This window comes from Cherax quadricarinatus, chromosome 61, assembly GCF_038502225.1.
Source record: "Cherax quadricarinatus isolate ZL_2023a chromosome 61, ASM3850222v1, whole genome shotgun sequence".
NCBI classification, from domain to species: Eukaryota; Metazoa; Arthropoda; class Malacostraca; order Decapoda; family Parastacidae; genus Cherax; species Cherax quadricarinatus.
In genome coordinates this window covers 16,742,253-16,763,934 of record NC_091352.1, presented here as the reverse complement: position 1 = coordinate 16,763,934, position 21,682 = coordinate 16,742,253, and the positions used below count along the sequence as shown (strand labels likewise).

The 21,682-nt window shown below is 38.5% G+C and overlaps 1 protein-coding gene across 7 annotated transcripts in view; it reads left to right on the top strand.

The window, feature by feature from the left end:
* LOC128699302 (serine/arginine-rich splicing factor 6) overlaps window positions 1-21,682 on the top strand; it is a 227,318-nt gene that overhangs the window by 167,747 nt on the left and 37,889 nt on the right. For all 7 annotated transcript variants that reach the window (XM_070098266.1, XM_053791909.2, XM_070098265.1 and 4 more), the window contains 2 exons: window positions 9,454-9,527; window positions 17,905-18,075. In XM_070098266.1, the coding sequence (XP_069954367.1) occupies window positions 9,454-9,527; window positions 17,905-18,075 (245 nt within the window). The remainder of the gene's footprint in view (window positions 1-9,453; window positions 9,528-17,904; window positions 18,076-21,682) is intronic.

Here is a 21,682-nt window from a genome sequence, read left to right as displayed (position 1 = left end):
GGCATGTGAGGGAGGGCCATGGGGAGCCAGGTAGGCAGGCTGACAGGCAGATTGGTAAAGACTTAATATTGACCTTGTCACTGTCTCGTACTGCCCGCTGCTGATAAGGGATACACGTGTCTGATACATGTACTATCTCCCTCCCTCTGCCTTCCTCCCTTCCACCTCCTCCCTCCCTTCCACCTCCTCCCTCCCTTCCACCTCCTCCCTCCCACTCCCAATATATCATCCAACGTTCCATTTAAGGCAGGCAGGCCATTGCAGACAAGGCTAGGCAGGGCAGGTAGGGCAAGGAAAAGCAGGCAGGCAGACACAGATGGACGGACAGAGAGACAGACAGACAATCAGACAGGCAGGGAGGGAGGCAGGCAGACAGACAGACAGGCAGGCAGATTGGTAAAGGATTGTAGACTTAATATTTACACCCTCGTTGTTACTGTCCGATACCATCCACATCTGATACACACACCTATTACACTTAGTCTCCCTCCCTTTGTCTTCCTCCCTTCCACCTGTCTAACCCCCACCCCCTCCCAATCACTTGCAACACCTACTCCACCATCACTCCATTTAAGACCTCTTTGGGCTGAAGCCTACCCACACCCAGCGACCATTGTACAGATATGTACAGTGGACCTTTGGTTATCGGCTGTTCCGCTGATCAGTCAACTCCATTATTGGCCAGATTTTTGGCTTCCGGTTATCAGTCATTATTTTGCATTTTGGCCATATGGGACTCGTCAACCCGCTGCTGCCAGCCGCTCCCCATCAGTCTGGCTGTGTGTCTGGGTGAGTGAGGAAGCTTTTGCTCATTCACCCAAACATTTCACTATATGTAATCCATTGTTTTTTGTGGTTATTGATTGAGTGCAACTGTGAAATAAGCAACCAGGAGCCCAAATAAAGTTCTTAGTAAAGTTCCTTTGGTAAAGAAAGTGAGAAACACGATGGACTTTAAGAAAGAAGTTGTTGAAAAGTATGAGAGTGAAGGAGGAAGAGAGGAGAATGTGCCGCCTTCAGTGAGTCTACAATATATACGATACTAAAGCAGCAGGAGTCGATAAAGGCTATAGCGCCAGCAAGCAAGTTAAGTGATTAACTGATAAGAAAAGACAACACGAAACTTAGCTCCTCCAATGTTAGAGGTATACAGTGGAACCTCAAATTTCGAACTTAATCCGTTCCAGGAGCTAGTTCTAAATTCAAAAAGTTTGAAAGGTGAAGCAATATTTCCCATAAGAAATAATGGAAATACAATTAATCTGTTCCAGAAACCTAAAAATATTCACAAAAAAATACATTTTATAGATAGTATTACATTATAGTTTTACATATGCACAACAAATATAGTGTACGATTATTAATAAATTTAAATAAACATATAAAATAACATTTTTACTTACCTTTATTGAAGATTGGTGATGGCATCTGGAAGATAGGGAGGAGGAGAGAGGGAGTTGGAGTTAGTGTTTGGAAGGGAAATCCCTCCTCCATAAGGACTTTAGGTATCGAAACCCTCTCTGGGGTTACTTCCCTTCTCTGTCTTTTAATGCCACTAGGACCAGCTTGAGAGTCACTGGACCCCTGTCTCACAAAATAACTGTCCACAGTCTTCTGTTTCTGGCACCTCTTTAAGATTTCCCTAAAATGGGACATGGTTCTGTCACTGAACTTGTTGCAAAGATGGCTTGTTTCAGCTTGCTCAGGGTGGTACTTCTCCACAAACATTTGGACATCATTCCACTTGGCGCTAATCTCCTTAATCTTAGAATCGGCATGCAACTTCCTTGCCTTTTCACAGATAATTGTCTCTGAAACACTATCACCTGCCATCACTTTATCCTTGATCTACACCAGCAACAACTTCTCAACCTGATCTATTGTCTGTGGTCTTTTTTTGGTTAGCATATTAACACCTTATGCAACATCAGCTTCCTTGATTTGTTCTTTCTTTGCCAGGATAGAAGCGATGGTCGACTTGTTTTTCCCATACGTCCTGGCAAGCTCAATAAGTCTCGCACCACTCTCATACTTCTGCATTATTTCCTTCTTCACATCTATGGTGTTTCTCAATTTCTTTACCACAGGGGTTCCACTAGCAAGTTTCTTTGTGCCCATGGTAGCTTATTTCACAGTCCCACAAGCACTAAACACAATGAATTAATTGTAAAATGTTTGAAAGAGACCGCAGGTTAGTGTTCACTCAAGCATCAACAAAGCCAGACTGGCTCATGGCGCCTACGCAGACAGAGCAGGCTGGCGGACAGGTCCGGTACCTGGCAGTTCGAAAATAGGGGCGAGTTTGTTAATAGGGACAAAGTTGGTTCGAAAAAGCTGTCGATTTTTGAAGAGTTCGATAAGCGATACATTCGAAATTTGAGGTTCCACTGTATTGTTTATTATGTCATATTAGATGAATTTTGCTAAATGAATAAACCGTAGAACTGATATTAGTATCATGTTGAAGGACTATCTTGTCCTGTCTCCCAACACAATTCCTAACACACGCCAGAAACAGACTTCTCTGGAACACTTTTTTGAGTGACGGGTCCAATGACTCTCAAGCTGGTCCTAGTTGCATTAAAAAACAAAGGAGGGAAGTAACCCAGGATAAGGACTTGGTACCTGAAGTCTTTATGGAAGGGGATTCCCCTTCCAAACAATTGTAAACTACTCCATCCTCTCCCTTCCTCCCATATTCCATGCATCACCATGTCTTCAGTAAAGGCAAGTCTGATGTTATTGTTGTTTTACTCTTTGTTTATCATTGTTTTCTGTGTAGGTAAATGTATATTTCATGTAGAACATTTTTTTAATACTTTTGGGTGTCTGAAATGGATTAATTGGATTTCCATTATTTCTTATGGGGAAAATTAATTCAGAATAAGTCAGTTTTGAGATAAGTCACTCTCTCTGGAACAGATTAATTACGTAATCTGGGGGTCCACTGTATTAGGTTAAGTCTGCCCGAAATGCTTCGACATGATAGTGGCTTACTTTGCTCCAATCGTATTATGATACATAAACACACACAGTAACCTTTGCAAAGAAATAAATATTTTATTTATTTAACCCTTAAACTGTCCAAACGTAGATCTACGCTGATGTGCGTAGCGCTCCGACCTTTATTTTCTCCATTTGAAAGCATGTAAAATTGTGTAAAATTGGATGTAGATCTACGTTCGGAGTACTACGCACATCAACGTAGATCTACATTTGGACAGTTTAAGAGTTACGGAACCTCCGTTGAGGGGGAAGTACGCATCTTGAAATTTCATTTGTATTCAGAAGCAAAAAATCGATCGAACGACAGTTCGTATCCAGAAAAGTTTGCATGGTGGGGCGTTCGTAATCTGAGGTTGCACTATATATTAAACAACCATGGTGACATCACGCCTCCCAATCTAATGCCTACTTTTACTGGAAAATGATGCATGCATGCCTCTGGCAAGACATTCAGACTGTGAATTATGGTGAAAGTGTTTCTTTTTTGGGTCACCCTACTTCGATGGAAGATGGACAGTATCTTAAAAAGATAAAGATAGATAGATATATAATATCTATCTATCTATATATATATATATATAATATATATATATTATATATATTTTTTTTTTTTCAACAAGTCGGCCGTCTCCCACCGAGGCAGGGTGACCCAAAAAAGAAAGAAAATCCCCAAAAAGAAAATACTTTCATCATCATTCAACATATATATATATTATATATAATATATATAATATATACATTATATATAATATATATAATATATATACATTATATATAATATATATAATATATATACATTATATATAATATATATACATTATATATAATATATATAATATATATACATTATATATAATATATATAATATATATACATTATATATAATATATATAATATATATACATTATATATAATATATATAATATATATACATTATATATAATATATATATATATTATATATAATATACATATATATTATATATAATATATATACATTATATATAATATATATATATATTATATAATATATATATATATTATATAATATATATATATATTATATATAATATATATATATTATATATAATATATATATATTATATATAATATATATATAATATATATATAATATATATATAATATATATATAATATATATATAATATATATATAATATATATATAATATATATATATATATATATATATATATATATATATATATAATATATATAATATATATATATATATATATATAATATATATGTAATATATATATAATATATAAATAAAATATATATAAAAATATATATAAATATATAAATTTTATATATATATAAATTTTATATATATATATAATATATATATATATAATATATATAATATATATATATAATATAATATATATAATTATAATATATATAATTATAATATATATAATTATAATATATATAATTATAATATATATATATATATATATATATATATATATATATATATATATATATATATATATATATATATATATATATATATATATATATATATACATATATGTCGTGCCAAATAAGTAAAGTTGGTCAGTTAGCAAGAACTTGTTTAAAATTAAGTTCTTTCTAAATTTTCTCTTATACGTTTGAAGATATATTTTTTAATTTATGTTAATGTAAAAATTAATAATTTTGTACCAAAAGAACCCCAGAAAACTTAATCTTATTATAAAAAGCTTAGTTTAATTTAGCCTAATGCAACAAAATATATTTTAGATAAGTTTACAATAATTTAATAAACACAATGAAATGTATTTTTTTCATGAGGTTCACAAGAATTTTTGCAAAATTATTGCATGCACAAATTTTTGCTTGCCTTATTCAGCAATAAGAGTGTTGCTATTTAAGCCGAAATTGCAAGTTTTACCTATTCAGCACGGCATATTATATATGTACAGTAGGGCCCCACTTGTATGGCAGGTTAGATTCCAGGCTACTGCCGGAAAGCAGACATTGCCAGAAAGCAGGACACCATTTTCTTTTCACTTATAAATGCATATAAATACCAGATAACAAGTTTACACTAACATATATTAAGTTAGCAATAGAACTAGGCATTAAAAGCAATAAAAAGTATAATGCACGCACAGTACACCCATTACATACCTTAAAATATTTGTAGTCTTAATGTAGGGTGAGAGGTGAGTTTTATTTGTAGGAAGTCAGGTTTGGGAGGTATGGTAGCCAGCCAGGTCAGCCCACCCCACCCACATGTAATAAATACTCTGACATTTAAGCACCCCAGAGCGATAAAATACACACATAGTACATTCATTAAACACCTTGAACTATTTGTAGTTTTAATGTAGGGTGAGAGGTGAGTTTTATTTGTAGGAAGTCAGGTTTATGAAGTATGGTAGCCACCCAGGGCAGCCCTCCCCACTCCACCCCACCCACACATAAAGTAAACAAACCAGGCGAACATGTCTGGTGTTCATTCATACATCTTTGTATTATACCATAATACAAACACTTTACATTGTGTACAAGTTGTCTCCACGTTGATACAGTAGAATAAATAAAGAGCAACACTTCCATTCTCATGTACGTAAGTTTTAGAAGGAATTATGCTCTGAGAAATTATTATTATTACAAATTATTATTATCATCAAAAAAGAAGCGCTAAACCCACAAGGGTTGTGAATATCTAGGGTGAAGGCATACGAATGGAATAAATTTCTAGTTAGGTTACTGGTGTTTGACTAGAGACAACATAATTCTTCTGACACACTACAAACCGCTTGTTAAACAGATCTCATATAAATGTCAGTTTTTATACTGTGAGTGTATGTATCATGTTTATATGTTACATAGCATGTTTATTATATAATTTTGAAAAAAAATATCATAGATGGATTAATGGAAATGTCTATATTAACGTAATATATGTCATTTTACTATGCCCAAGAGATTATGTGGCATCAAGTAGAGAGAGACTTAGTAATTTTAATGTGTACGTGCATGCCAGCAGTGTGTAAGTATATTTAGGTACAGGTACACATAAGTATAATTATCAGAGTACATATAAATATGCAATAACTTTAAAACACTTAAAATTTTGAAAAATTTCCGGACATAATAGAGAGTTGTGCTCATGAAGAATGTAAACAAACTGGGTGGGGCGCATCGTATTTGAAAGGCAAAATGCTGTAAAGCGGGGCCCTACCCTGTGTGTGTGTGTGTGTGTGTGTGTGTGTGTGTGTGTGTGTGTGTACGTACTTGCCTATTTGTGGTTGCAGGGGTTGAGTCATAGCTCCTGACCTCACCTCTTCATTGATTGCCACTAGGTCCTTTCTCTCCCTGTTCCATGAGCTTTGTCAAACTTCATCTTAAAACTGTGTGTGGTTCCCACCACTGCCTGACAACTATGACTGAAGAAATATTTCCTAACATCACTTTGACTCATCCGAGTCTTCAGCTTCTAGTTGTCACCCCTTGTTTCTGTGTCCCATCTCTGGAACATCCTGTCTTTGTCCACCTTGTCTCTTCTGTGCAGTATTTTATATGTCATTATCATGTCTCCTCTGACCCTCCTGTCCTCCAGTGTTGTCAGGCCAATTTCCCTTAACCTTTCTTCGTAGGACAATCCCCTTAGCTATGAGACTAGTCTTGTTGCAAACCTTTGCACTTTCTCTAATTTCTTGATGTGCTTGACCAGTTGTGGATTCCAAGCTGGTGCTGTATACTCCAGTATGGGCCTGACGTATGTGGTGTACAGAGTCTTGAACAATTCCTTACTGAGGTATCGGAATGCTATCCTTAGGTTTGCTAGACGCCTGTATGCTGCAGCAGTTTTCTGGTTGATGTGCGCCTCAGGAGTACACACACACACACACACACACACACACACACACACACACACACACACACACGTACACACACACACGTACACACACACACGTACACACACACACGTACACACACACACGTACACACACACACGTACACACACACACGTACACACACACGTACACACACACGTACACACACACACGTACACACACACGTACACACACACGTACACACACGTACACACACATGTACACACACACGTACACACACACGTACACACACACGTACACACACACACACACACGTACACACACACACACACACACACGTACACACACACACTCACACACACAGAGTAAACTATCAGTATAGCAGACTAATAGGGAGAATTGTCCAAGTGTCCATTAAATGAGAACAGTGTTAAAAAAATAGGAAAAAAGCAATAAAGTACTCCAGTATGTACCTAATATTGTACTATGTACACAATTTGCAGATGTATTGCAATAAATATTGAAAATAAAGGTGCTAAGAGTACAATTCAACTATCGTATTTTGCCCATTATTGTAAAAGTCCATCAAATTCAAGGTTTACTGTGGTGTGTGTGTGTGTGTGGGGGGGGGGGGGGGTTGTGCATGGGTGTGTGTACTCACCTAGTTGAGGTTGCAGGGGTCGAGTCCGAGCTCCTGGCCCTGTGTGTGTGTGTGTACTCTCCTAGTTGAGGTTACAGGGGTCGAGTCCAAGCTCCTGGCCCCGCCTCTTCACTGGTCGCTACTAGGTCACTCTCCCTGAACCATGAGCTTTATCATACCTCTGCTTAAAGCTATGTATGGATCCTGCCTCCACTACATCGCTTCCCAAACTATTCCACTTCCTGACTACTCTTCCTGTACTCTTTGTGTGTGTGTGTGTGTGTGTGTGTATTTGTTTGTTATGCACACAATTTATCTGTATGACAAATTAGGTGGCTTGCAGTTGCATGCAACAGGTCACATCCCTGGCCAGAGGGCAGTAAAGTTTTTGACATACACAAATGTTTATGTAGTGAACTAATTCAAATAACATACAAATTTCATAAACACATATAGGTAATGAAACATCTATGCATGTTCAACTCAAATGCTCTGATGTGCGATAACAATCACTATCTCCAAGCTTGTTTTGAACTCAGAATCTAGCAATTTCTCGCTGTCTTTGACTACATCACATCTATCACTCTTGCTATACTACCAAAAGTGTCGTAGAGTGATAGAGGTGATATTCTTCAAGGTGGGGTGGTGTTGCAGGGCTGTTTGTTCAAGCACTTGAGGCTAGCAATTGTTCTCAAAGGCAAATGAACAAATACACATAAACACACACACACATATGAGGCATTACAGATAGTAAGCTCAAACTCAACATGTGAATGTTATTTAAAAAATGCATTAATGAACTATTCATGCATGTATAAATAAAAAATATTGAAGTTTTTCACACTTAATTTTAATTAATTTTTACATGCATAAATAGTCTTTAATGTATTTTTCCATTGTTGAGGTGTTGACGTCCTACCTGTAGTGCCTTAAACATTATTTCAGAATCATTGTGAAGTTTGCAGCCAGTGTTGTTTATGGGGTCATATAGACATACTCTTCATTAGTAGCCTTCTAAAGATGCTGCTAATCATAAAACGTCTTTTTAAGACAACGTAAGAGAGAGAGAACGAGAGGTCGTAGCTTGAGGCTTGAAGGAGGAGGATGGACGCGCAGTGTCGTGCTGGCCAGATCCTAGGACCATCCTGAGTTGGAACACGCGAGCCAGCTCGAGCCAGCCTTTCCTTGCCTGACCACACAAATGAGATAATACCTTGACTGTCTGTCTTCTGTACGGCCTTGTACTGAGGCTGTTGTAGCTGCTCTGCACATCATCTGTATACCTGTAGCTCTAGTGGAGGGTGGGGTAAGCCCCACCTCTACCTGGGTTAATTGCAACTTAGGGTTGGCCCTTTGCCGGGGGCCAAGTGGTGGCAGATGTTGGCCTGTTGCTGACGGAGGTTGGCCTCGCGATAGTGGGTGCAGGCGACCTCGCGCTGTTGAGTAACGACTCCGCATTTCCCTTGAATTACTGATCCCCATAACCAGGACAGGTAAATCAGGGTACTAGACTGGACTGCTGAATTGGCCTTTTAAAGTATGTAGCATTCCTAGAATTGGAATTATGAAAATTGCCTTTTAAATGTTGTCAGTCCAGCATTCATTTTAGAAAAATAATTGTATTATAATTCTTTCATAATATGAATGCCTTTCCTTGTGGTGTTGTATGTATGTCTCTTCATTTCAGGACCATATGTAAACATTGAGTGAGTACTAAATGCTCACTCGTTAACTTTTTATTGTCATTCATATTGTCCTTATCTTATGTTTTGATCAGAGCTGTTGATTTCACTACACCTGAATGCTTTTTAATTCAAGTAGGTTCCATTCATTATTAAATTTTTGATATACAATAGTTCAATCTGAGACATCCTTTATTTTCTTATAATTATTTATATACTTACGAAGATCTCTTATGTATTACCTATTTTTGTTTTGATGGTATTTAATTGTAATATAAATTTTCCATTGGCAGGATCTCAAAGACTTCATGCGTCAGGCAGGGGAGGTTACCTATGCCGATGCCCACAAGCACAGGAGAAATGAAGGGTACGGTTTATTTCTCTCACATCTGTTTACCCTATTATAGAGTACTTAAATTCAGTGATACAGTGGAACCTCTACTTGTGAGCGCATCCACATGCGAATTTTTCCAAATACGAGCAGTCAGTGGATCGATTTTTTGATTCCATATGTGAGAAAAATTTTCATAAGCGAGCAGACCTCAAGGCAGGTTCCTTGGTGCTGGTTAGGGGTTCTTGCTCTTGATCTAGGGAATTGTATCTCATTTGTTTGTTGGACTATCTTATTGAAACTTGGGCATTGTATGATGGAAAGATGCTTCTTAACGTACACCAAAAATGAAAGTAATCGGAGCATAAATAATGGAGTTCACTTCCTAGCAATTAGCCACCCCTTAGCGGTATTTTTTTGTATGGTTTTTATGTTTGTATTCTCGTTTTTTTTGGTCTCATTTGATAGAATGGAAGATATGTTACAGAAATAGATATGATTTTGATTGCTTTCACAACTAAAAGTACCTTGAAATTGAGCTCAGCATAGGAGAAGTGTTCAATTGCTTGGCTGTGTTCTAGAGTAAACAAATGAAGTCACTGTCCATTCCAATATGCAGTCGTGAATGGGTTGACATTATTTATAAAATTATTGCAGTAAGGCATAGCAGTAAATCTTATATTTTTTATGTGAATAAAAATTATAAATTATTTATATTATAATAATATGTATAATGATAATACATATAATAATAATAGTATAATGTAAAATACAGTGGACCCTCAGCTAACGATATTAATCCGTTCCTGAAAGCTCATCGTATGCTGAAATTATCGTTAGCTGAATTAATTTTCCCCATAAGAAATAATGGAAATCAAATTAATCCGTGCAAGACACCCCAAAGTATGAAAAAAAAAAAATTCCACATGAAATATTAATTTTAATACACACAAACTGACACTTACCTTTATTGAAGATCTGGTGATGATTGATGGGATGGGAGGAGGGGAGAGTGTGGAAGTTGTTAATGTTTAGAAGGGGAATCCCTTCCATTAGGACTTGAGGTATCGAGTCCTTTTCCGGGGTTACTTCCCTTCTTCTTTTAATGCCACTAGGACCAGCTTGAGAGTCACTGGACCTCTGTCGCACACCATATCAGTCCATAGAAGCCTGTACCTCCCGTTCTTTTATGATTTGTCTAAAGTGGTTCACAACATTGTCATTGTAATAGTCACCAGCACGACTTGCAATAGCTGTGTCAGGGTGATTTTCATCCATAAAGCATCAAAAAAACCATACCCCCGGCCGGGATTGAACCCGCGGTCATAGAGTCTCAAAACTCCAGCCCGTCGCGTTAGCCACTAGACCAGCTAGCCACAATAAGATTCATCCAACTAGGTGTATTTCTACACCATAGGAAGGTTAGCACAGGCACCTCTGTGACCACAAATGCAAGTTTTTACAGACGAATCTCCAGCTAGAGTGGCCGTGACGAACTCTAGCTCAAGTCCCTTCACTGCCGTCAACATGACTCAAGAAATCGTAATGACACGATTGCAATCGTGTCATTACGATTTCTTGAGTCAATTCATCCATAAAGGTTTGCACTTCAAGCCACTTTGCACACATTTCCTTAATCTTTGAAGTAGGCATCTTCTTCAATTTCTCTCTCCCCTCCTCCAAAGCAGTTTCCTCAGGTCTGGCCTCTTGCTGTTGAAGATGATCTTGCAGCTCATCAGTGGTTAGTTCTTCATTGTCCTCCTCCACCAACTCTTCCACATCCTCCCCACTAACCTCCAACCCCAAGGGCTTCCCCAATGCCACAATTGATTCCACAACTGGCATACGCTTCTCAGAGTTAGCCTCAAATCCTTCAAAATCCCTTTTGTCTACACATTCTGGCCACAGTTTCGTCCAAGCAGAGTTCAAGGTCCTCTTAGTCACTCCCTCCCAAGCCTTACCTATAAGGTTTACGCAACTGAGGATACTAAAGTGATCTTTCCAAAACTCTCTTAGTTAATCGAGTGTCTGTGGTCACTACAAAGCACTTTTGAAACATAGCTTTTGTGTAGAGTTTTTTGAAGTTTAAATGACCTGCTGGTCCATGGGCTGCAGGAGAGGAGTGGTATTAGGAGGCAAAAACTTGACCTTAATGAAGCTCATGTCCCCAGAAAGTCGCTCTGCCAAGTCTGAAAGATGACCAGGAGCATTGTCTAATACCAGGAGAAACTTAAGGTTCAATTTATTTTCCAGTAGGTAATTTTTCACAGTGGGGGCAAATGCATGGTGTAACCAGTCATAGAAAAGGTCTCTAGTGACCCATGCCTTACTGTTTGCCCTCCACATCACACACAAATTAGCCTTAAGGACATGTTGTGCCTGAACACTCTGGGAGTTTCAGAGTGATACACCAATAAAGGCTTCACTTTGCAATCACCACTAGCATTAGCACACATCAAGAGAGTAAGCCTGTCTTTCATAGGCTTATGTCCTGGGAGTGCCTTTTCCTCCTGAGTAATGTAGGTCCTGTTTGGCATTTTCTTCCAAAACAGGCCTGTTTCGTCAAAATTAAACACTTGTTCAGGTTTCAGTCCTTCACTGTCTATGTACTCCTTGAATTCCTTCACATACTTTTCAGCCGCTTTTTGGTCCGAACTGGCAGCCTCACCATGCCTTATCACACTGTGTATGCCACTACGATTCTTAAATCTCTCAAACCAACCTTTGCTGGCCTTAAATTCACTCGCATCACCACTAGTTGCAGGCATTTTTCTAATTAAATCATCATGCAACTTCCTAGCATTTTCACATATGATCGCTTGAGAGATGCTATCTCCTGCTATCTGTTTTTCGTTTATCCACACCAATAACAGTCTCTCAACATCTTCTATCACTTGCGATCTCTTATTCGAAAACAAAGTTGCACCTTTTGCAAGAACAGCTTTTTTGATTGTTGTTTTCTTGGCCACAGTAGTAGCGATGGTTGACTGGGGTTTGGTATACAACCTGGCCAGCTCTGAGACACGCACTCCACTTTCGTTATAGCAATTATCTCTTTCTTCATATCCATAGTAATTCTCACCCTTTTTCCTGCAGGGTTGGCACTAGAAGCTTTCTTGGGGCCCATGGTGACTTATTTTGCAGGTACAATCACTAAAAACGCTATGATAATATGAAATGTTCCAATTGTATGCGTGGATGCGACCGCACTGGCTAGCTTGTAAACACTGGCACCCACGGGACAACTGAGGCTCGCTCAGGCCACACGTGGACACGTCTCGAATGAATCGCGTAGGTTGAGTTTTTTAGCGTTAGCGTTAGCTGGATTTAACGTTAGGTGATGCCATCGTTAGCTGAGGGTCCACTGTAATAATAATAATAATAATAATATAATACGTATAATAGTAATACATATATATTGTACTACATAATAATTATAATAATAGATGGCTTCAAAGGGTCATCACTAGATGGCAGTGTTTACCACAACAAAGAGGGAGCGGTTGTGGCCGCCTCCACCTGTTACGTAATGACATATTTTATTCATTCTAGAGTATTTATCAGGTTTCTGTGTTATTTATATTGTTTGTTATGTCATATTAGATGAACTGTGATAGATAAATAAGCTGTATAGATGATATTAGTGAAATTATTCACAGAAGTATTTTGTCCGGTCTCCAGACAAACTCGTCCTTTGCCAACACTGCTCATACCACTACGTGAATTACATATTTTATTCATTTTAGAGTATATATCAGGTTTCTATGTTATTTATATTCTTTATTATATCATATTAGATGAAGTGAGATAGATAAATAAGCCATAGAGTTGATATTAGCGAAATTATTAAAGTACAGAATTCCACTGGAACGGATTAATTAATTAATTTAAATGAGGAAAATTGACTGCAAATGAGCAAATCCAGTTGCGAGCAAAGTCATGGAAGTGATTAGACTCGCAAGTAGAGATTCCACTGTACTTATTTTCTGCTTTATTCAGAATATCAACTATTGCCCACAGAAACTTTTAAAAAATGATAGCAAGCCAGAATCTTAGTAATACACACCATAAAGCATTAAAGAATTGGCTAAAGCGCAAAATACCAGTAATGCACAACGTGGTACACAGCTCTTTGCCCTCACACTGGCAACCCACGACAACAACAGTTGCATTTTTAAAACACCTTTTGGATATACAAATATGGTTTTGAGGATATTTAACCAAGAAAGATATCAAAAGTTTGTTAGGTGATGGTAAAAGTGTTAATTCTTTTTAAGTCAAACATACCTCAGTGGAAGACTATGGACTAGTCAAACAGAGAAATGCAAAGGGAAGGGAGCCAAAATACATACAAGAGGGAGCGGGGGACAGGATCAAAACTTCATAAGTTTGTCTTCTGCATGTAGGTTTATTTGTGTATTGTTTCAGCCATGGTACTGCCTTTTTATTTTCTTCATTTCTTTGATACCTTCCATTCTTTCGTGCATATACTGAACATACGCCAAATGCTCCAACATTGCAGTACACTTCGTTAAAGTATGCCGGTTGAGGGGAACCCGGCATTGATGTCAAAAGAAATATCCTATGCTGTTAGGTGTTCCGGTGAGACGAGGTTAAGCTGGCTTAACAACTTGTAGCAGAGCATCTCAGGATTTCCTAAGGCTGTTGGTTTCTTCTCGGCTTGTGTAGTGGAAGGATTTGTGTCTGTGGTCTCCCTGTTTCATATAGCCTTGAGGCCCAAGTTTGTTGGATATTTTTGGTTATAGACAATGTGGTCAAAAGTAGGTCACTGACACATGAGAAGTTGTACAGATCATTGGAGTACATAAGGCAGGGTAACAAACGAAGGAAATAGCTGAAACTATTGTTGTATGTGAGCATTCAGCAAGGATCTGGTTGCATCGGTTCCTTGAGGACAGTGGTGATGACATGCCCACAAATTCATGTATAGGGAAGCATAGAAAAACATCTTCCTAACATAAACTGGAATAACGACCCCAGAATCACCTTGTGATCATCTTTTACACAATGTGGTTCAGGGTTTTTATACAAGACAGTAGTGTTTCTTGCCACACCACAGAATCTGTTGTTCATTAGCTTCGTGACTGTGAGGCACCCTTCTTTGATGACTGACCATGAAATTCCCCAGACCTGAATACCATTGAGAATCTCTGGGCTGTGATATTGAGGGATATTGGAGTATACTATCAACAAGTTGCATTGGAATTTGCACTATGAAATTCTGAAGAATGCATGTTAATCGCTTCCTAGACTGTTGATGGATGTCCTAAAGCACAAGGAATGACCTATTTTGTGGTTATGGTTTGAAAGAGATGCTGATATACAATAATGATGAGCACCATATATGCCCACCTGCTTTTAATATCTGTCTTAATCCCCATCTATCCCAGTTGCTGTACCCCTTTCTTTCTGCCCACTGCCTTGTGTATTTTCCCCACATCCACCTCAGGCTGCTCCTGGTTCCTATCCTCTTCATCTTGCCATGACATCCACTTCATCTAACTTCTCCCTTCTTTCATTATTAAGAGCTAAGTTAATTTCCTCTCCATGCTTCCTTACTATTGGCATTATTTGTACGTACTACTGTATGGGATTTTTCAGGTGTAAAATTCTGTATTGGTATTAATTGTAATACAGTGGACCCTCAGTTATCGTAATTAATCCGTTCTGGAAAGTGTGACTAAAGCCAAATTTGATGATTTCCGAATTAATTTTCCCCATGAGAAATACGGTTGACCCTTTGTTATAGCCGATTTCGGTTTTAGCCAACTTTTTTGTCAGTTTTTTGGTTTCGTTTTTGTCGATTGTATGGAACCTGTCTGGTGCCCAGTGAGCAGACAAAGCCGCCTCCCACACCATTCTCAGCCAGTGTAGCTTGTTTCTCGGTGAGTGAACATATCCTGCCAGGTCATGCGAAACATTTCATAATAATCCATTGTTTTTGCCACTTGTTTATTGTGTATGACTGCTAAATAAGCCACTATGGGCTCAAAGAAAGCTTCTAGTGCCAGCCCTTTTCTGGCCCTAGAAACACGATATAATTCAAGAGAAAGTTTGTAGAAAAATGCTAAAGTGATGGTGGTAGAGGGTAGTAGTGGTTGTGATAATAGTAGAGGGTGGTAGTGGTTGTGATGGTGGTAGAGGGTGGTAGTGATGGTGATAGAGGGTGCCTTCTTCAGTGATTCAGCAATTCTACTAACTCCTCCAATGTTGTTGGAGTTATATAGGCCTACAGAAAACACCGCCGCCTCAGCTGCAGCCTTCACCAACATTATGTATGGCTTATGCTCACAGTGACCCATATACACCCACCAACAGCAGAACACCTGTCATTACATACATAATGACTTATTTTATTCATTCTAGAGTATATGTCATGTTTCTTTGTTATAAATATTGTTTATTATGTCATATTAGTTGAATTGTGATAGACAAGTAAGCCGTAGAGTTGATACTAGTGTCATATTCTCCAACAATAAACTCGCCTCCCTCTCCCCTCTGCCCAGTCTGCCATTCACCAACAAGTCTTTTCAATAAAGGTAAGTGTGATGTTAAATGTTCATTTATACATTTCATTAGTGCTTTATATTTATTGTCATTCTTTAAGCTAGAGAAGGGACCCCTGATAAGGACTTGGTACGTAGAGTCCTTATGGAGGGGGATTCCCCTTCCAAACAATAACCTCTCTTCCCTTTCCCCTCCTCCCTGTCTTCAATCAACAACAGCCTTCAATAAAGGTAAGTGTAATGTGTAATGTTCATTCTTTTGTGCATGTAAATTTATCTTTAAGGTAAAAAAAAATTTTTTTGTTGATACTTCTGGGTGTCTGAAACAGATTAATTCCATTTACTACATTATTTCTTATGGGGAAAATGGTTTTGGTTTTGGCCGATGGCTCTGGAACAGATTAAACACGAAAACCGAGGGTCCACTGTAATGTAAATCCAATTAATCTGTTCCAGACACCAAAAAGTATTAAAAAAAATTTTTTTTACTTGAATTATTCATTTACCTACACAGAAAACAAAGAGACATAAAGAATAAATCAATAATATGACAGTTACCTTTATTGAAGACTCTTCTTATTGTATATTGAAAACAGGTGGAGGGGAGAGAATGGAGAAATTACTGTTTGGAACTGGAATCCCATAACATAAAGACTTCAGGTACCAAGTCCTTTTCTGGGGTTACTTCCCTTCTTTGTTTTTTAATGCCACTAGGACCAGCTTAAGTCACTGGACCCCTGTCACTCAAAAAAGTGTTCCAGAGAGGTCTGTTTCTGGTGTATGTTAGGAATTATGGCAGTGGCAGGGGAGTGTATTTGGAGTCAGGACAAGATAATCCTTCAATATGACACTAATATCAAATCTGCGGCTTACTTATCTAGCATAGTTCATCTAATATGACATGATAAACAATATTAGTAACATAGAAGCATGATATATACTCTAGAATGAATAAAATGTTGTATGTCTCTCCCCCTAACCAACGAGTGCTGCTGTATTGTTCGTTGTTGGGTGTAGTATAAGGGCCACTGAAAGATAAGCCTTACATAGTGGTGGTGATGGCGGCAGCAGAGACAGCGGTGTTGTCAGTCACCCTATATAACTCCAACAACATTGGAGGAGTCAATTTCATGCTGTCCTTTTTCTATAGATTAATCACTTAATTTGCTACACTGTTAATGCTACACTTTATCTCTGGCTGGCACTATAGCCTCTATCGACTCCTGCTGCTTTAGTATTGTACATATTGTAGAATCAGTGAAGAAGGCACATTCTCCCCTCTCTCAGCCCTTTACCAAAGGGTTGGCTGGCACTAGGAACTTCCTTGGGGCCCATGGAGGCTTATTTAGCAGTTGCAAGCCTTAAAAAGAATGGAATAATACGAAATGTATCGTATGAACGTGTGGGATCGTGCTCAATGGCTGATAAACAGTGGAACACTGAGTGTTGGGCTGCTGTTGCCATGCAGACGCATTCAGGACGAATGACTATGACTGAGCTCAGTGACGATCACCGAGCCAGCATTTTGACGAAAAAATTACGATTTCCGAATATTACGAAATCCGACGACTACAATATCCAGGGGTCCATTGTATGTTTGATTTTTTAAGCATAAAATATTTGATTTAATTATAGTACAGAAGTATAGCATATTGGGTATTTCCCTGAAATGCAATTTTGAATATGTAGATAAATAAGAGTCTTAAAGAAAAATGTACTTTTCTACATGTAATTTTCCTTAAGGATTTGTTTTGTGATTGTATGTTTGCCATTATGCAAGGGATGCTTGTAATCACTATTCTCTTGTACTGTACATAATAGTAATTATAGTCCTGATATCTTCAAAAAACAAAAAGAAAACTAATTAATATTTTTTTTGTGGACAGAGTTGTAGAGTTTGCAACATATGCTGATATGAAGGGAGCTATTAACAAGTTGGATGGCAAAGAGCTCCATGGTCGACGTATCCGCCTGCTCAATGACTCTTCTCGGCGACCCCGCAGATCACATTCAAGATCCTCTTCAAGATCTAGATCTCGGTCTCGTTCACGCTCCAGGTAAGAATTCTGAATAGCTGTTTACCATTCTCCAAAGAACAAGGCTTTAACACAATGGTAAGTAAAAGGGTGAGACAGCAACCACCCATTGAAATACTACTGTCTTGTTTAAGTGCATAACCCATTCTCTCTGCTAATGGTACTCGTGCAGATTTGAATGTTTCCTGGTGCTCCTTAGCCAGTGCATTGCCAGATGTGTTGCAACTTTTTATTTTTATTTCCTTGTTTGTGGGTAAACTTTATACTGTATTAGATTTCTAGGTTTGTGTATCCTAAGCTAACTCAACCTAAGCCAAAGAAAAATTTACAGCCTTTCCCTTGCTTTATGCAATTCCTGTGCTCCAGCCCCATGACACAAAGCAAACCCATTATAACTTGGTAAACATAGGGATTCATTCTAAGACTGCAAATTCTACTTTTTTAACTATTGATTTCCCTCCAAAAAATGAGCCTACCAAAGATGCACCTAATGTTCATATAGAAAACAGAAATTAATTTGGTAAAAAAATGGAAATATAAAATAAAAAATCAGTCATAATCCTTCTTTCAACAAACTGGTTGTATCCCACTGAAGCAGAGTGGCCCAAAAGGGAAAACAGAAGCTTCTCCTTTTAAATTTAGTAATATACAGTGGACCCCCGCATACCGGACGCTTTGATTGCAAAAATTTGGCCTCGCATACCGCCCAAAAACCCGCTCACCGTCCTTCGTCCGAGACGCGTCCAATGTGCGGCCTGAGCCAGCCTCATATGTTCCGCCGGTGGCATTGTTTACCAGCCAGCCTCCGCGGTAACATCCAAGCATACAATCGGAATATTTCGTATTATTACAGTGTTTTCGGTGCTTTATCTGGAAAATAAGTGACCATGGGCCCCAAGAAAGCTTCTAGTGCCAACCCTACAGCAATAAGGGTGAGAATTCCAATAGAAATGAAGAAAGAGATCATTGATAAGTATGAAAGTGGAGTGCGTGTCTCCGAGCTGATCAGGTTGTACAAGAAACCCAAATCAACCATCTCTACTATTGTGGGCAACAGAAAGGCAATCAAGGAAGCTGTTCTTGCCAAAGGTTCAACTGTGTTTTCGAAACAGAGATCGCAAGTGATGGAAGATGTTGAGAGAGACTTATTGGTGTGGATAAATGAAAAACAGCTAGCAGGAGATAGCGTCTCTCAAGCGATCATAAGCGAAAAGGCTAGAAAGTTGCATGATGATTTAATTAAAAAAATGCCTGCAACTAGTGATGATGTGAGTGAATTTAAGGCCAGCAAAGGTTGGTTTGAGAGATTTAAGAAGCGTAGTGGCATACATAGTGTGATAAGGCATGGTGAGGCTGCCAGTTCGGACCACAAAGCAGCTGAAAAATATGTGCAGGAATTCAAGGAGTACATAGACAGTGAAGGACTGAAACCTGAACAAGTGTTTAATTGTGATGAAACAGGCCTGTTTTGGAAGAAAATGCCAAGCAGGACCTACATTACTCAGGAGGAAAAGGCACTCCCAGGACATAAGCCTATGAAAGACAGGCTTACTCTTCTCATGTGTTCCAATGCTACTGGTGATTGCAAAGTGAAGCCTTTATTAGTGTATCACTCTGAAACTCCCAGACCGTTCAGGCAAAAGAATGTCCTCAAGGAGAATTTGTGTGTGCTGTGGAGGGCAAACAGTAAGGCATGGGTCACTAGGGACTTTTTCTATGACTGGTTACACCATGCATTTGCCCCCAATGTGAAAGATTACCAAACTGAAAAGAAATTAGAACTTAAGTGCCTCCTGGTGTTAGACAATGCCCCTGGTCATCCTACAGACGTGGCAGAGCGACTTTATGGGGACATGAAATTCATTAAGGTGAAGTTTTTGCCTCCTAATACCACTCCTCTCCTGCAGCCCATGGACCAGCAGGTTATTGCAAACTTCAAAAAACTGTACACAAAAGCTCTGTTTGAAAGGTGCTTTGTAGTGACCTCAGAAACTCAACTGACTCTAAGAGACTTTTGGAGAGATCACTTTAATATCCTCAATTGTGTAAACCTTATAGGTAAGGCTTGGGAGGGAGTGACTAAGAAGACCTTGAACTCTGCTTGGAGGAAACTGTGGCCAGAATGTGTAGACAAAAGGGATTTTGAATGGTTTGAGGCTAACCCTGAGAGGATTATGCCAGTTGAGGAATCCATTGTGGCATTGGGAAAGTCCTTAGGGTTGGAGGTTAGTGGGGATGATGTGGAAGAGTTGGTGGAGGAGGACAATGAAGAACTAACCACTGATGAGCTGATAGATCAACTTCAACAGCAAGAGGCCAGACCTGAGGAAACTGGTTCAGAGGAGGGGAGAGAGAAATTGAAGAAGTTGCCTACTACAAAGATTAAGGAAATCTGTGCAAAGTAGCTTGAAGTGCAAACCTTCATGGATGAAAATCACCCTCACACAGCTATTGCAAGCCGTGCTGGTGATTATTACACTGACAATGTTGTGAAACACTTTAGGGAAGTCATAAAGGAACGAGAGGTACAGGCCACTATGGACAGATATGTTGTGCAAAAGAAGTCCAGTGACTCTGAAGCTGGTCCTAGTGGCATTAAAAGAAGAAGGGAAGTAACCCCAGAAAAGGACTCGACACCTCAAGTCTTAATGGAAGGGGATTCCCCTTCTAAACACTAACACTCTCTCTCCCCTCCTCCCATCCCATCAATCATCATCAGATCTTCAATAAAAGTAAGTGTCATGTAATTGTGCATGCCTTTTTCAGTTTGTGTGTATTAAAATTAACATTTCATGTGGTAAAAAAAAATTTTTTTCATACTTTTGGGTGTCTTGCACGGATTAATTTGATTTCCATTATTTCTTATGGGGAAAATTCATTCGCATACCGAACATTTCGCATAACAACCAGCCCTCTTGCACGGATTAAGGTCGCTATGCGGGGGTCCACTGTATACAGGAGAAGGGGTTATTAGGCCCATGCTCCCAGCATTTTAGTCGCCTCTTACGACATGCATGGCTTAAAGAGGAAGAATTCTGTTCCACTTCCCCATGGAGATAAGTGGAAATAAACAAGAACTAGTAAGAAGTTAGAAGAAAATTCAAAAGGGTGTGTATATATATATATATATGCTTGTACATGTATGTATAATGTTACCTAAGTGTAAAGAGAAGTAGCAAGACATACCTGAAATCTTGCATGTTTGAGACAGAAAAAGACTCCAGCAATCCTACCATTATGTAAAACAATTACAGGCTTCCATTTCACACTCACTTGGCTGGACAGTAGTACCTCCCTGGGTGGTTGCTGTCTACCAACCTACTGCCTAGGAGTCATAATCCTATACAATATAAAATCTGGAAAGAAAAAAATCAACTTTCCTGTACAGTGGACCCTCATCCAACAATTTTAATCCATTCCAGAGAGCTTGTCCTTAGCTGAATTTATCGTTAGCCGATATACATTTTCCTACACAGAAAACAATGATACATGAACAATAAATACTACGTGAAGAATAAATGACACTTACCTTTATTGAAGATATAGTGATGAGTGATGAGATGGGAGGAGGGGAGATGATGGTGGTGTATTATTGTTTGGAAGGGGAATCCCTTTCCATAAGGACTTT